We start from the raw sequence: 15703 nt of genomic DNA on the forward strand, positions 1-15703 counted from the left end.
AGAGGAGAGGAGAGGAGAGGAGAGGAGAGGAGAGGAGAGGAGAGGAGGGTGGGAAAGGCTGCTCACAAATTAGTAGGTGAGGCTTGTGGCAGGCAGGGCCAGCATAGTTTAGAAAAGGTCTCCACCTGTCCCCCAGGCTGCAGATGTAGTTTGATGGTAGGGACAGCAAGGGGACCTTTGACATTGTTGTGGTGCCTAATGTCATTACTGTGAAATTTGCCCTGGGGCTCCAGACTGAGTTAATCACTGTTTCTCCTGCTTTAATGATCACTCCTGGCTCTCTCCCCTGGGGAGACTGAGGCACTGGGGCAGGAGGTGTCCCTGACCTTCATGGACTGTAGGAGAGTAGTGCACTGTCCCACTCAGCTCTCAGGGACCCCTCTCCCCATTGCATAAGCTTACCATGCTTATACACTGCCAGGCATGCCTGCAGTCGGGGCGCAGCTCGGGTGGCCAGGATTTCCAGGGCTACATCCTCAGCAGAGCCAGTGGTCTGTAAGAAATTATGATGCCACGTGACACCGGGCCATGTCCTTAGCTCAGCAAGATGGCAGACAGTGCTGGAGAGCTGGCACTAGCCACTTCTCTGTCTAAGGGTCACCATAGAATCAGGAGGCCTCTAGGCCCACTCTGCAGAGGTCAAGGTTCATCCTCTCTCCGTTGGAGTTCTTGTTCCCCAGACACCAGGCAGTTGTCCTCTCCTGCTACCTTCAAGGCTGTCCTCAATTCCTGGGCATCAAATTGGGCTGCAGGCTGTAGGAGAGCCACCACGATTTTCTCCAAGTCGCCGGAGAGCGCTGCCTGCAAGGACTTCAATAGATCCTGCAGAAGCAGACCCCAGACAGACAGAGATATAGGTCAAGGAAGGCCCCAGAATCATGGGAAGCTTTTATTGATTTTTTTTTTTTTCATCCCAGGTTTGGCTCCCAAGTCCCTGATTAGCCAGGAGGGAGGAGCAGGGTGTGGCTGGATCTCAAGCCCTCCGAGGGCCCCCACCCTGTCCACAGCTCCTGGGATGTCAGAGGTCACACCTGTTTGGTGCGCTCTTGAAAAGCTCGAGAAATGAGCTGTCTTTGCTCTCTGCTCCGATTGGTCAGTACATCCACAATGGCATCGTAGTCCACACCTAAACCAAGACAAAACCAGATTGCAGCCACAGAGTTCGCAGTCATGAATTTCCCAGCTCCTCGGGGAAGAGAACTAGGTCTAGGGGAGGGGAGGGAGGACTGGGGCTAATTCACCCCAACTTCCATCTGTTCTCAAAGGAGATGGCTAAGAAAATGTCAAAAACACCGTTTACAGTGCTGGAGAGATGGCCAGAGATGAAGAACATGTAGTGCTTTTTCTTTTCTTTCTTTTTTTTTTTTTTTTTTTAGATTTATATTTTTCTGTGTATGGAGCACGGTTGCCCATGGAGGCTAGAAGAAGGTATCAATCAGCCAAGCAGCAGTCAGGGTCAGGGAATCCCAGAGTATGAAGCAAGCTGGCCTTCTCTTCTAATCAATGAAGCAGAGAATGATTGGGAATGGGGAGAACAGAAAAATGAAGACTGTAGTATGTATGTATGTATGAAAGTCATATGGGCTGAAACCTTGGGTTCAATCCAGAAAGAAAAAAGGGGAAGAAGGAAGAGAGAAACAAAATGTCAGTCATGCTTGCAAGCCCAGCACTGTGGGGGCTGAGAATTATGAATTCACACTATCTCATCTACACACAGCTCTGCTGTCTGTCGGGGGTGTGTGGGGTGGGGTGGGGGTGGGTGGGGGACAGAACCAGGGTGGGATCAAGGGAGGAGGATTAAGAACACAGAGCAGAGAGCAGGCCGGGCATGGTGGCGCACGCCTTTAATCCCAGCAGAGGCAGGCGGATTTCTGAGTTCGAGGCCAGCCTGGTCTACAAAGTGAGTTCCAGGACAGCCAGGGCTACACAGAGAAACCCTGTCTCGGAAAAAANACATGGTGGCTCACAACCACCCATAGTGAGATCTGACGCCCTCTTCTGGTGCATCTGAAGTCAGCTACAGTGTACTTACATATAATAAATAAATAAATCTTTTTTAAAAAATGTAAAAGGGCTTTTTGGGTGGACCCACTCCTTTGACTTAGAGTCCAGGATCTCCTATTATAAGCTGTGTGACCTTGGGCAAGCCTCTTAATCTCTCTGAGCCCCAGTTTCCTCATGAGCAGAATGGGGCAATAAGCCTGAGCTCCCACGGTGTCATGAGGGAGCCTGTGACATCAGCACAGAACTACGTGCTGGAATCAGGCTCCACAGGCACGCCCAGAACATGGCTAGCTCCTCCTTCCTGGATCCTTAAAAAGACTTTTTAAAAAACATATTTGTTTGTTTGTTTGTTTGTTTACTTGTTTACTGTGTGTGTGGTAGGCACGTGTGCCTGCCTCAGCCTGTGTGAGGTCAGAGGACAAGCCCTGAGAGAACAGTTAGTTTTCTCCTTCTCCCATGAGCTTCCCAGGATTGAACTCAAGTCTTGGCAGCAGGGACCTTAACCCCTGAGCCACCTGGCTGCCCTCTCTTCCTTCCTGACCTATAGATTGTTTATGAGAAAGTAAAACCTGGAGCTAGAGAGATGCTCAGAGGTTCAGAGCACTGGCTGCTCTTCCAGGGGACCCAAGTTCAATTCCCAGCATCCCCATGCTAACTCACAACCATCTGAAACTCCAGTTCCAGGGGTCCTGGCAGGCTCTTCTGGCCTCTGAAGGTACCAGGCATGCTTGTGGTGCACAGACATACATGCAGGCAAAACACCCATATGCATACAATAAAAGAATTATAATAAAGATTTTAAAAGAGAGTGAGAAAGAAAGAAAAAAGGCAAACCAGCAGTTGTGCATGCTGGCTCTTGCCTATAATCCCAGCTCTTGGGAAACTGCTGCAGGAGGATTACTGCAAATTTGAAGCCAGCCTGAGTTGCAGAGTGAGGCCCTGTCAGGTGTGGTAGTGTGTTAATCCCACATTAGAGAAGCAGATGCAAGTGGATCTGAGTTGTAGGCCAGCCTGGTCTCCATTGTAAGTCCCAGGCTACATTGTAAGTCCCAGGCTACAAATAAGACTCTATCTATAAATAAATAAATAAATAAATAAATAAATAAATAAATAAATACAAACATAAATGTATAAATACATAACAGATGTAGACCCTAAACACCAAGGGCATGAGCTTACCCTGGCCTGCAATAGCCTTCAGCAGTCTTTGTACATCCTTGTCCACACTGAAGCTCAAGAACGTCCTGAGGGTGCCCAGAGTCCCCCAGGCTGAGGTCTGTAAGAGCAGGAGAACATGGCGTCATGAGGAGTGAGTCTGCCCACTTCCTATTTCCACTTTGTTCATTTGTTGGGTTTGTGCATGGGAGATGAATGGACAACCTGAGGGACTGAGTCCTTCCTCTTGGGTCCTAGGGATTGATCTCGGCTCATCAAAACTTTTACCCAGTTGAGCTATCTCTCCACAGCCATCTCCACTTTCCTGTTCCCCAGCATCTCCTGGCCCCTAAGTTGACAAGTTAAAATTTATTTTGGGGGTTGGAGATGTAGTGGGAGAGCACTAACCTGGCAAGTGCGGCCCGGAGAATTAAGTCACCAACACTCCTGAGTACATAAAAACATTTCTGAAGTCCTGACAGCCCATACCTTGTTGGCAAGACCCAGGGAGCTGAGGATCTCCTGAGTCAGAGATGTTCCCAGTGGTCCACAGCTCACAGACATGGTGCAGCTGGCTTCCCTGCGGAAGGAAACACGAGTTAGCTGAGGGGAATGTTCCTCTTGGGTATGTTGGTGGCCTCTTATCTGGGGCCTGGACTTTCTCAACCCATTCCTTTCCTGTGTTGCAGAAAATAAACAGACAAATAAATAATAAGTTACAGAACTAGTGCACAGGCTCAAGAGAAGAGGAGGGCAGTAGGAAGGACCTAGCTTCTGGCTTTCACCTTCTAGTAAACCAGGATGGGCTAGGGAGGCTGTAGGAACCAGCACTCACCAACCAATTGCCCCCACCCCAGATCCCCTGAACCCTTAGTCTGAGGTGCTGCCCTCTGAGGCTCATGTCCCTCCTTTCCCTGGCCTGGCTCCTCAAGCGGCTGGGGTGAGGTGACAATGATGGGCACAGGTGCAAGACAGCTCCTTATCACACTCTCTCTCCCACAGGTAACCTGCAAAGCAGCTTCCTACTTGTCTGCCCCCTCCACCCCCAGCTCCCACCCCTGGGGGGGAATCTCAGGTGGGATCTTTAGGTCAGCAGGTGTAACCTGGGCCGTCCTTGTGGAACATGGGTGCTTGGACAGAAGCTAGCCGCTGTCATGCTGGAAAAGGAACATACCCATTTCTCCCACAATCCGTAAGTTTTCCCGGCCCCAGTCCCCAGATGAGGGCTCCGTGCCAGAACTTACCGGAAAGGTGCTGGAAATGAGACGGGTGTTAGGCTTCGGAGTCTTGACTGTGTAGGCACCAGCTCCGGAGTAGCCGGCAGAGAAGAGGAGGAGTGGACAACCTAGGCTGAGCCAGTCAGATGACCTCTCTCTTGCAGACCAACCCAACTGTTGTCTCCAACTCCGGCCCCTCCCAGTCGTGGGAGAGGACCAGGCTGTACAGGGTCTACAAGCAAACAAACACCTCCCTGCCTAGCATCTCTCCTCCCAGGAACTGGCCCTGAACCCACGCAAGTGAACTCTCAACCTCTCAGCCCAGCCCAGGACACACACAGGAGGCTTTGTGCGCTGCCTTCCCTGTGGGGCCAGGTTGGGACCACAGACACCTTGTCTCTGGAGTCCTACTTCTGACCTGGCTCTACCACTGGCTCCAGCTCCCTGGGGGTAAAAGGGGGGGGGGGGTGTAAGGGGAATGCAGGTCAGACAGGCTCCAGGCTGATTTCAAGGTTGATAGAGAAGAACCTGTTAGGACACATACCGTCAGGGCACCTCAGCCTGCGCCCCACGGGGGTCCGGGCCCATAAGCTTCAGTGATTGTTTTGCCTTAGGAAAGTCAGCCAGCATGGGTGGGGAGGCAAGAGAACTGTTTATATCTGTGAGGAGGAAGGGCACAGGTAATAAGGGGTGGGAGCAGACCTAGAGTCAAGAGAAAAATGCAGAGAGGGTGTTTCCCTGCAGACCCGTGAGGCGTGCGACACCCTGGGAGCACTGTACTCCCAAAGCAGCCGGCAAAAGGAAGAGGCTCCCGGGGGCCTGGATTTCTCAGACTCCTGTCGCCTTTTAGCAGTCAGTATCCCCTGGCTGCTTGGGCTGCAAGTGATACAATCCCAGCAGAGGAGCCTGAGGTTGTCAGCACAGAGCAGCAGGTGCACAGTCCCTCTCAGCCACAGGGACCCCAGGCAGCCCAGAAAGCCTCCGGGATGGCTTCTTAGGGTTTGGGGAGCAATAATTTTCCTGTCTTCGGACTTCTGCCACTCTCCAAACCCAGATCTCCTTGATCTCCTAGAATCCTGGAAGGAGAGTGTTACAGCATTATCCACTGCTGTCGCGAAAAGGAAACAAGTTTGGGGACACTGACAATAAAGACCTCCATTGTGGCAACCATATTCTGAATTTCTTCCTCACTAAAGTAGAAAACATATTCCAGTTTTAAAACCAGAGAACACATGATCAGTCTCTAATTTTTGTTTGTTTGTTTTTGTTTTTTGTTTTTTGAGACAGGGCTTCTCTGTATAGCCCTGGCTGTCCTGGAACTCACTTTGTAGACCAGGCTGGCCTCGAACCCAGAAATCCACCTGCCTCTGCCTCCCAAGTGCTGGGATTAAAGGCATGCGCCACCACTGCATGGCTGCAATATCTAATTTTTAAAGAATTCTTTACTGTGAATGTGTACAAGGAAGGGAGCCCATGGGAGTGGTGCTTTTGGCTCAAGCTGTTCTAACGACAACACACGACACTCAGGCAATCAGGGTTGCTGGCAATGCCCATTCTTACTGAGCTTCTTTGTTTGTGGGAAGGCTCAGGGTTTTAGTCTATAGCCCAGACTAGCCTGGAACTCATGATGAAGCCCAGGCTGGCCTTGAGCTCACAATTGTCTAGCCTTAGCTTCAAGTGCTGAGATTTATAGGCACGAGCCTTTAACCCCGGCTCTGCCACTTGTTACATTCTGTAGTCTTAGCTAGACATTTCATCATCTCTACATGAACAGCGTGGAAGAAGGGCTGGACAGATGGCTCAATGGTTAAGAGCACTGACTGCTCTTCCAGAGGTCCTAAGTTCAATTTCCAGCAACTACATGGTGACTCACAACCATCTGTAATGGGATCTGATGCCCTCTTCTGGTGTGTCTGAAGACAGCTACAGTGTACTCACATACATGAAATAAATAAATAAGTCTTAAGAAAGAAAGAAAGAAAGAAAGAAAGAAAGAAAGAAAGAAAGAAAAAGAAAGAAAGAAAAAAGAAGAGAGTGGCAGAAACTTCAGGGCTGAGGAGACAGGAGGCTGGGGCATCTGACGTAATAAATGAAGCAATGCGTGTATGGCCAATGGCAGCATAGAATCACCTTGTAAATTAGGGGTGACAGATTAAGTAAATGAAAATAAACAACACTCAATTAAGTTACTTCAGATAAACAATGAATAATTTGTTGTTATAAGTATGACCCAAATATTTAATGTGATTACTTCTGATAACGTTATTTATTGTTTACCTGAAATTCTTTTCTAATGGCTTATCTCGAGTTCTATCTCACAACTGCCAGATAGAACTCTGCAATGTGGCTGAACACCTGCAGGGCTAGACTTCCCAGGGCCAGGATTCTGATTTTCTGCATGATCTGGGCAGGTGAAGAGACCTTCCTGCGCTTAGTTTCCTTATCCTAGAACAGAGGCAGGAGGCAGGAGGCAGGGCCACTGGATAGGTGGTTAAGAGCACTGGCTGCTCTTTCAGAGGACCTGGGTTCAGTTCCCAGCACCCGCATGGTGATTTACAATCGTCTAGAACTCCAGGACCAGGAGACCTTCTGGCCTCTCCAGGCACCAAGCAAGCACTCGTGGCCCTCACACATTCATACAGGTGAAACACTTATAAAGTAAAATTTAAAAAAAAAATCTTAAAAAAAATTCTGTTGTCTTAGTTAAGGTCTCTATTGCTTGTGAAGAGACATCACAGTCATGGCAACACATAAAGAAAAACACACAATTGGAGCTTGCTTTTAGTTTCAGAGGTTTAGTCTATTATAATCGTGGCAGCCTGCAGGCAGACATGGTGCTGAAGAAAGATATGAGAGTTTTGTCTTGATCTGCAGGCAGCAGGAAAAGATATATGAGCCACTAGGCCTGGTTTGAACTTCTGAGACCTCAAAGCCCATCCCCTAGTGATACACTTCCTCCAACAAGGACACACTTCCTAATAGTGCCACACCCTATGAGCCAACCCTGGACATTTTCTTTCAAACCACCACAAGCATTTATGCTATAGACTGTTGTAAGAATTAGATAAATATATAGCGGGGTGGAGATGTATGTAGTTCAGGGGCAGAGAGCCATTGCCTTACAAGGATGAGGACCAGATTCAGTCCTTAGCATCCCACCTCCAAATACAGCTAAAACGACTAGAAAGGGGCTTGCCACGGAGTACTAAGTATGCAGGTCAAAATGTTAACATAGGACAACAAAGTATTGTTACTATCTTATTTCGTACTAGTAACTGTTGCTTCTAGATTGTGAAGTCCAATCTTGGCCAGCTTCAATTTTCCCTGCCATTCCTCAATTGTGCCACAAGAGGGCATGAGTAACCACTAAGAGTATTACTAACGAATCACATAGGGACAGGACACTTGGCGCCACCTGAACGTGTCAAGGGGCTTTCATAATCCAGTGGTCAGATGTACAGCATCCTGAGAACGTCAGGTTCCAGAATGGACTTGGTGGATAGCTAAGGTAACAATAAGTCTCAGGGAGGGCTGGAGAGATGGCTAGGCAGCTAAGAGCACTGACTGCTCTCCCAGAGGTCCTGAGTTCAATTCCCAGCAACCACATGGTGGCGCACAACCATCTGTAATGGGATCTGATGCCCTCTTCTGGTGTGTCTGAAGACAGCGACAATGTACACACATATATAAAAATAAATAAATCTTTAATTAAAAAAGAAGTCTCAGGGGGATAACCACTCGCAGGACTGGAAGATGGAGACTGTTGCTTTGGAGCTGCTGGGAATGGCAATGTAACGCAGTGCATGTGGGGCCTCTCCTGACTCTTTTCAGAATTGATTCTGGCTCCCTGTACCAAGCAGCACACTGTGAAGGGGAGGGAGGAAGGGGAGGGCATCTGTTAGCCCTGGCCAAAGCTTCCCAAGGGACTACTAGCAAGAACCTGCCAGTTCTCTAAATTCGGAGAAGTCTGAACTCTAAAGTCACACAGATAGTCACGTGGTAGAAGCGAGCCCTGCTCGAATCCTGAGGAGTGTGTGTGGCCCATCTACAGTGGCTCTGCTGAAACCCGAGTGGCATTTCACCCCCTTTCAGTCTTATTTAACACTAGGAACAGACAGGCTGTTTGCAGATTTACCAATCACCTTCAAACCTCCTGCTCTACATTTTAGGATTATAAACTTGGTGGACATCTCAGCGATTTCCTCTGAGCCTTTCTTAGGGATTCGAGGCGGGTAGGGGCTTCCCACACCCACAGAGTTTGAAACAGAATCCAGGTGTTTCAATGTCTCTTTTTCTTTCTTTCTTTCTTTCTTTCTTTTTTTTTTTTTTTTGTTAGTTTTTTTTTTTTTTTTGAGACGGGATTTCCTCTCTGTGTAGCTTTGGTTGTCCTGGAACTTGCTCTGTAGACAAGGCTAGATTTGAACTCAGAAATCTGACTGCTTCTGCCTCCCAAGTGCTGGGACTAAAGGTATGTGCCACCACTATCCAGCTGCTTTTAACTTTTTCATCTCTTGATGAGGAACGGGTGACTTAGAGTGTCCCTTAGAGGCATAGCAGCGCGGTTCAGTGACTGAACTGCTGACTCCTTAGCACTTCCTCAAACCCTCTGGCCCAATCAAGGTTGCTTTTCTTTCATTTCTTTTCTTCACTTTTAGGGCCTTTAACACCACACATTTACTTATAATTTATTTGTTTATTATGAGTTTGGTTTGTATGTGTGTGTCTGTAAACATACATAATACATTCATATACATACATATATACATATATAATTTTTATTATTATCTCTCTCTCTCTCTCTTTTTTTTTTTTTTTTTTTTTTAATTTTTGGAGACAGGACTTACTCTGTAGCCCTGGCTGTGTAGAACAGACTGGCCTCAAACTCCTAGAAACCTACTTGCCTCTGCTGGGATTAACAGTGCATCACTGTGATGGGCAGGCGGGAGTCTGTGTTTTACAACCTCCTTTTTGCCATTAGGTTCCATGTGTTGGCCTTCTGTGGAGCTGGTTCAAATAGCTAAACCTAGCACTATGGCTTGTTGGATGCCTTGGGACACCTCAGCAGTTTATTCACAGGAAGTGAGTCACCACAAGCAGGGCACACTTGGGGCATTGTGGGCATGGCAATGCCAACTTAGGGTGGAGGATGAGTTAGAAAGGCAGGCGTGGTGATTCTAATCTCCTGGTCCAGCCAGGGAGGGTGTGTGGGGAACAGCACCCCGGTGCTGACGGAGGCCAGGGTTCTCCTCTTTCCATTTTCGCTTTTGTATACTTTCTTATCTCCCTTTCTCAGGCCCTCACTGTGCAGCCTCTGCCCACGAAACTCCCCACTGTTTTCTGCTTTCTCTTTTCTTCCTCTCTTCCTTTCTTTTAAAGTTAATTTCACTCATCCAGAGGACATATTTAAAAAGTGTGGTAGAGCTGAGTGTGTTAGTTCACACCTGAAAATCCAGACCTTAGGAGGATTTTAAGTTTGGAACAGGACTGGGCAACATAGTGAGATACTGTCTCAAAAAGATTAAAAATACACCCAGGACAGCCAGGGCCACAGAGAGAAACCCTGTCTTGAAAAAAACAAACAAACAAACAAATGAAGTATCTGGTGGAAACCATGGGAAACCCAAGTATTAAAAAAAATAATAATAAAGAAAATAAAAAGGGACAATTCATCAAGAACTGTGGGGAGGGGTTAGCTGGGGCCCAAATAGCAGACTGGGTTGGAAAAGGGAGTGAGGGTGTTTGTGTATGAGTGTTGCAGAAGATTTTAGGAAGTCTATTGAAGAGGGATAGAACAGAGTGCAGGGGACAGCAGGGCTTTTGTGGTATATAATCTGCTGGGGTCTCACTGCAAGGACCAAGTGGGCAGACAGGCTGGAATCATCCACTGCCTCTCCAACTCCCCAAACAGACAAGATCGAGAGTCAAACTCTCACACTAGAGTAGTGAGGTCATATCTCTTCCTCAGATCACAGGCAGGCATACATTGTGAGGCAAGCCTCTGGCACAGGCTTAATGATGGCAGAAAAATGCTGTATCCTGGGGCTGGAGAGATGGCTCAGTGATGAAGAGCACAGGCTGCTCCTTCAGAGGACCTGGGTTCATAACAAGGGCGGAAGAGACCGCTCAGCAGTAAAGAGAACTTGTTCTTACAGTGGACCCGGTTTGATTCTCAGCACCCACATAGCTGCTTATAACCTTATATAACTCCGGTTCCAGGGAATCTGATACGATACCCTCCACTGACCACCTTGGGCACCAGACATGCGCAGAACACATGCATACATGCAGGCAAAAACACTCACACACATAAAATAAATAACAAAAAACAAACAAAACTATTTCATGAAGGTTAAAAAAAATGATAGTCTCCCAAATGCTGGGATTGTGCTTGGGCATGAGCCGTCAAATCCAACCAGGCAGGGGTTTTGTTTTGTTTGGTTTTTTGAGACAGGGTTTCTCTGTGTAGCCCTGGCTGTCCTGGAACTCGCTCTGTATACTAGGCTGGCCTCGAATTCAGAAATATGCCTGCCTCTGCCTCTCAAATGCTGGGATTTGGCATGTGCCACCACTTTCCCGGGGGGAAAAGTTTTTAAAGTATTTTTTCACATGGAAGAAGCTAAGCTGCACTCTCCCGGTTAAGAGTCCCTCAAGTACAACTTAGTCCAGTTCTGTCCACAATGGGAGTTAAGGCTGCTGGGCGCTTTCTCTCTCTCCCTTTCTTTGTCCTTAACTTATATGAGTACAATGTATCTGTCTTCAGACACACCAGAAGAGTGCATGGGATCCCAGATAGTTGCGGGTGACCATGTGGTTTCTAGGAATTTAACTCAGTACCTCTGGAACAGCAGTAGGTGTTCTTAACCGCTGAGCCATCTCTCCAACCTGCTGCTCTCTTCTTGAGGCATGGATTTTATGGAACTATTTAAGGGAAAACAGGTTCTAATACGAAACTGATCACTGCTAACCAAGTGTAGCCTGGAGACTGGAGTACATTTTACAAAAGGTTGAGAGTAGCTCTGTTGGGACTCCAAACAGCAGGGCTGGGAGAGGGGGTTATTGTGGATCTCACCGAAGGGAGCATCGGGATCTGTGCAGGGTTTTCTCCGCGTGCACCCCTCCTCTGACGCCCAGTGTGGCCGGACGCGGAAATTGTGGCATCCAACCCGGGGGTGAACCATGGGCTGAGGTCGCCGACCACACCAGGGCCGCGGGGTCGGGCAGAGGCAGCCAGCTCTGAGCTGCTCTGGGCTCAGGCACCAGGGGGCCCCTGACCAATGTCCCGGTGGGCCGCAACCGCGCCACCAAGAGACCCCGGCGCCCTGCAAGGCACGTGCCACCCGCCCCGTCGGGGCTCCTACATTCCATAGGCGCAGCGCAGGGTTCCGGGCCCCGGGCCCCGCCCGACCGCGGCCCACACCCAGCTCAGCTCCGCTACTGGGCTCGGCTTGGGCTCGCCGGGGCTCGGCGGGCAAAGGAGGAAGGAGGGAGGGAGCCGCGGGCGGCGGAAGGGGGAGGAGAGGACCCGGCCCAGTCAGTGCGCACGGGCCGGGCGCTAGAAGTGGGAAACGGAGCAGCGGCGCCCGGGCCGGAGCTGCGCTGCACCGGACGCCGAGTGAGTCTGTGCGCGGGGCCGTGGGGGTGGCGGGGCAGTGGCGGGCGCGGGGGCTCAGGGCGCAGCTCGGAGGGAGCGGGGCCTCCACCGGCTCATGGCCGCCAGCCTGCCGGAGGGCGGGCCGAGCGCTGCGGGAGCGGGCGATCTGGGCCCGGCTGGGGCCTCGGCCCGGAGAAGGCCTGCGGGGCAACAGGTAGGGAGACTGGGGCCGGGCGCTCGCCCAGACGCCCTTTTGTTAGTAGTGGAGCAGTAGGGGACCTTTGGTGCTAGAAGCCCCTGCGGGCCCGCGTGCGTCCTGGGGCCTGAGTGTGGAGGCCGAGGAGGAGCCGTGGCGGCCCCTGCTACTGTTGCTGCTACTGCTACCGCCGCCGTTGCCGCCTCTGCTTCTGACCCCCTTGTGCCCAACCCAGGAGGGAGGTCAGAGCGTCCATGTGCCTAACGGGAAACAGGAAGGAGTACACTCTTGAGTGTCTGTCCCGGGCCCAAAGGGCTAACATTCCTACACCGTTATGGGGCGTGTTTGGCCAGCTCTGGGTTATAACTTGCTAATTACAGGCCCAGAGGCCCTCAAGCTAGTTGGCTACCTGCAGGTGGGTGACATTCCTTTTTAGCCTGAGCTTGGGAGTTCCCGTGCCTAAGCTGCACTCCTGGCATCCAAACCAGATCTCACTTATCCGAGTTGCCAGCCTCAGCTGTCAGGGTGTTCTAAGCGCTGTGAGGTCTGAAGTGGGCCGGTCTTCCCGAGAACTGAGTTAGGGAAGGCCTCCAGCAATTACTTCTGTTTGTATTAGGGCTAGGGTAGGGCGTCACTTCCCATCCCAGAGCTGAGGTGACTGGCTTATAAGTCTGTTGACTGCACTTGTGATGGGGCCCCGAAGGTCAAGGATTCCGTTCCTTAGGTCTTGCTTCTGGCCACATAGTGCCTAATTTCTAAGGGGTGTGGTGTGGCGTGGTGTGGTGTGGTGTGGTGTGTGTTTGTGTGTGAATTGGTCCTTGTGTCCATTGGTGTCCCATACCCCTCTTTTCTCACTGGGGCCTCTGACTAGGTTTCTCTCTGGGAAGAGGGGCCTTTTCCCCGTCTGTCGCTGGCCACAGGCAGACTGACACTGTACAGTTCCTTTCAACACTACCCCACTTGCTGCTGCTACTTCAACCTACTGGCCTCTCCCTGTCTCTGGAGGGCATATTCTTATATAGTGTTTGGGGTTGGGGCAGGGAAGTTTGTGAAACATTCCAGAGAAGCTATAGACCACCCGAAGCCTGAGGCCACGGTCATCGCAGCCTCACCCCTTAGCTTTACCAGAATCTGCCCTGTATTTTTGGGCTCAGACTGTAGCCTGAAGCAGTTGACACACCGTTTGACTTCTATTGCTCTTCACAGTCTAGAAAGAAGTCCATAACCAGCTACTATTCCCCCGAAAAGAAAGTTTTCAAAAGTTTACTTAGGACTGTGTCGCCTTCTTAATGGTTGCTCAGACTCGAGAGCCCGTGATACTGTCTCTATCCCACCATCTGCCGTCTCAATGGCTCTGGGGTTTTCTTGCGGGTTACACTTCTACCCTCCCAGCTTTCTGGCTCTGCAGGTGCCCATCTCTCACCCTTTTCAAGGGTCTTTGGGGGGCAGGGGGAGGATCAATCGGAGTTGGAGCTGGGCAAGAACCCTGCTTAGGTTTCGAGTAATATAATCCTTGTGAAATCTGTGCTGTATTGGCCCCTCCTCAGCCTGTGACTCAAAGTGGTGCCTGTCTCTGAGGCAGGTGTGTGTGAAGAAGACAGATGGACACTACACCGTATCTCTTCTTGTGTGCAGGCGGTATAATTTTTGTGAGTGGAAGAGTTGCAGGTGTAATCAAGTTGCAGGTGTAATCAAGGTGTAATCAGCCCTTAGGGGCTGGCTGTCGTCTTCTCTTGTTCTGATTTCATGTTGATGGAATACCCTGTCTGGTGTGCTGGTGCCAAGTAGCCACCAGGGGCGCAGCTGGGAGCCAACTGGATCTGTGGAGGTGTGTAAGGCTGACTGGAAACCCTAGTCCCTTCTCCTGTTGAGGTAAACGTCCTGACTCTGCTTGCATCTGGTGCCACTTCTCTACTGTGGCGTTTCAGAGCAACAAAGAAGGACGTAGCAAGCGTGAAGCCCAGTGTGCAGTCCCCCAGCAGTCTTCACTTCCCAGGGACACAGCGCAAGAGTCCTGGGGTTGAGATAGGTGTGCTGTTCTGTGACATCTAGTAGGGCTACCCAACCCCCACCCTCTAGCTCCTTACCTTCCTTACTGGGATAAGCCAGGCACTACACATTCCTACGCCGCTGGAGCCCGGGAGAGAGGCTCCACCCACTCGGGGCCCTTAGCTCGCTCTCTGAATCTTTTAAATCTCAAAAGGCTCTATCAAGAAAAACTTCCTAGTTGTGGAATGGCTTGGAGATGGCCCAAGGCTAGGGTTGCCTGAGTGCTTGGTTTTAGGTCTCACTGGAGGAAAAGTTAGGACTGAGGCACTGAGGAACACTGCAGCCAGGCGACAAGGTCAGATATTGGTCCCTACCTCCTATCCAGTTAACCCAAAAGGTTGGAAGGAAGAGGTGGGATGTCCAAATTGTTCCTTCAGTTGGCCTTCTGCCTTGTTCCCTTCCCTTCTCTATTCAGTTTTCTCCTTTTCTCTAGGAAGAAAGTGTGCTTGTGTGGGCAGTCACACTTAATTCTGTTCTTTGGAGAGGTTTCCACTCTTAAGTTAAATCTTCAGGTTGAGGTGAAGGGGAAGAGGTAGTGTTCTCCATCGTGGGGCCTGGAATGTATAATTGGGATGTGTGCCATGTGTGCAGCTGAAAATCCTTTATCGACCATCTGACCTCTGAATTCATCCACAAGAGCAGTGACCAGGAGTGGGGACAAGAGGGTAAAGTCCTTGAGCTGGAATACTGACTGGCCTGTGACATGCCGGAGGGATTTCGCAAGTGCTTCTGTGGAGGGTGGAGGCGGGGCTGTTGAAAGAGCCAATCAGGCCTAGGACCAGCCTAGGTCAGCTGTGGACCGAGGGCTCGGTCCTCCTTCAGCAACTCCATAGTCCTGGTGCCTCTGCTCACACTGGCCCCCAGGCTGCTGCTCCATTCCTCTCCACCCGGGAGGCCACCTTTCTCCTGTCACAGCTCATAGTCTCTAGGTCAGTCTGCATGCGGTTACCTCTCCTCCTTATTCACAGGGGCGGGGAGCTGGGGAGTCTGGGCATCCTCAACTCTCCTACTCAGCAAGTCTCAGAATTTCCAGGCATGCTGATGGTTGAACCTTGCTGTTTGGATTCCCTGTCCCCAGTCCTGACTGTATCTGTACCTGTACCCTGACTTCTTCCTTTCTTTTCCCTCTTTCTTTTCCTCCATTTCTTTTCTTGTTTTTTTTTTTTTTTTCAAGGTAGGGTTTCTCTGTAGCCCTGGCTGTTCTGGAACTTGCTTTTCTTTTGTAGACCTTGCTGGCTCAAACTCTTTCTCACTTTCTTTCTGAACAGAGGTTTACAGATCATCTTCTGCCTCCCATGTAGATGTGTGGAGCACTGTCTGTGTGCAGCCATCTGATGCTCACTGTGCTTTGGGGGTGTGCTTTGTCTTATTCATTCAAAACTGAGCTGTCTTCCTGTCCTCCCCATCCTCCCCCCTCCTCCTCCCTCTCCTCCTCTTCCTCTGGACAGGGTATGCAGTTCAGTTTGGTCTCAGACTTTTTTTTTTTTTTTT

General features: G+C 50.1%; 3 protein-coding genes across 8 annotated transcripts in view; 1 reads left to right on the top strand and 2 right to left on the bottom strand.

Annotated features, from left to right (window-relative positions):
• The window catches only part of Anxa9 (annexin A9), a 9814-nt gene extending 5290 nt beyond the window's left edge, over nt 1-4524 (bottom strand). Inside the window, exons 1-6 of the mRNA XM_021197095.2 lie at nt 4404-4524; nt 3649-3739; nt 3184-3280; nt 1032-1126; nt 709-822; nt 403-493 (exon numbers count right to left, since the gene is read on the bottom strand). Coding sequence (XP_021052754.1) covers nt 403-493; nt 709-822; nt 1032-1126; nt 3184-3280; nt 3649-3723 — 472 coding nt within the window. The 5' untranslated portion in view covers nt 3724-3739; nt 4404-4524. The remainder of the gene's footprint in view (nt 1-402; nt 494-708; nt 823-1031; nt 1127-3183; nt 3281-3648; nt 3740-4403) is intronic.
• Nucleotides 4525-4983: 459 nt separating this feature from the next.
• On the bottom strand, nt 4984-11754 carry LOC110319832. The gene is made up of 2 exons (XM_021195452.1): nt 11446-11754; nt 4984-5452 (listed from the first exon to the last, which is right to left on the bottom strand). Exons 1-2 carry the CDS (start codon nt 11739-11741, stop codon nt 5371-5373), a joined length of 378 nt encoding a protein of 125 aa, XP_021051111.1. The 5' UTR covers nt 11742-11754; the 3' UTR covers nt 4984-5370.
• Nucleotides 11755-11837: 83 nt separating this feature from the next.
• Cers2 (ceramide synthase 2) overlaps nt 11838-15703 on the top strand; it is a 9508-nt gene continuing 5642 nt past the window's right edge. Inside the window, exon 1 of one of the 6 annotated variants that reach the window (XM_021196876.2) lies at nt 11838-11988. The gene's annotated coding sequence lies outside the window, so the exon portion shown is untranslated. Of the gene's footprint in view, nt 11989-12497; nt 12579-15019; nt 15142-15703 lie in introns of those variants that run through there. The other 5 variants (XM_029537273.1, XM_029537274.1, XM_029537275.1 and 2 more) reach the window with 5 other exon arrangements.

This window comes from Mus pahari, chromosome 4 (genome assembly GCF_900095145.1).
Source record: "Mus pahari chromosome 4, PAHARI_EIJ_v1.1, whole genome shotgun sequence".
NCBI classification, from domain to species: Eukaryota; Metazoa; Chordata; class Mammalia; order Rodentia; family Muridae; genus Mus; species Mus pahari.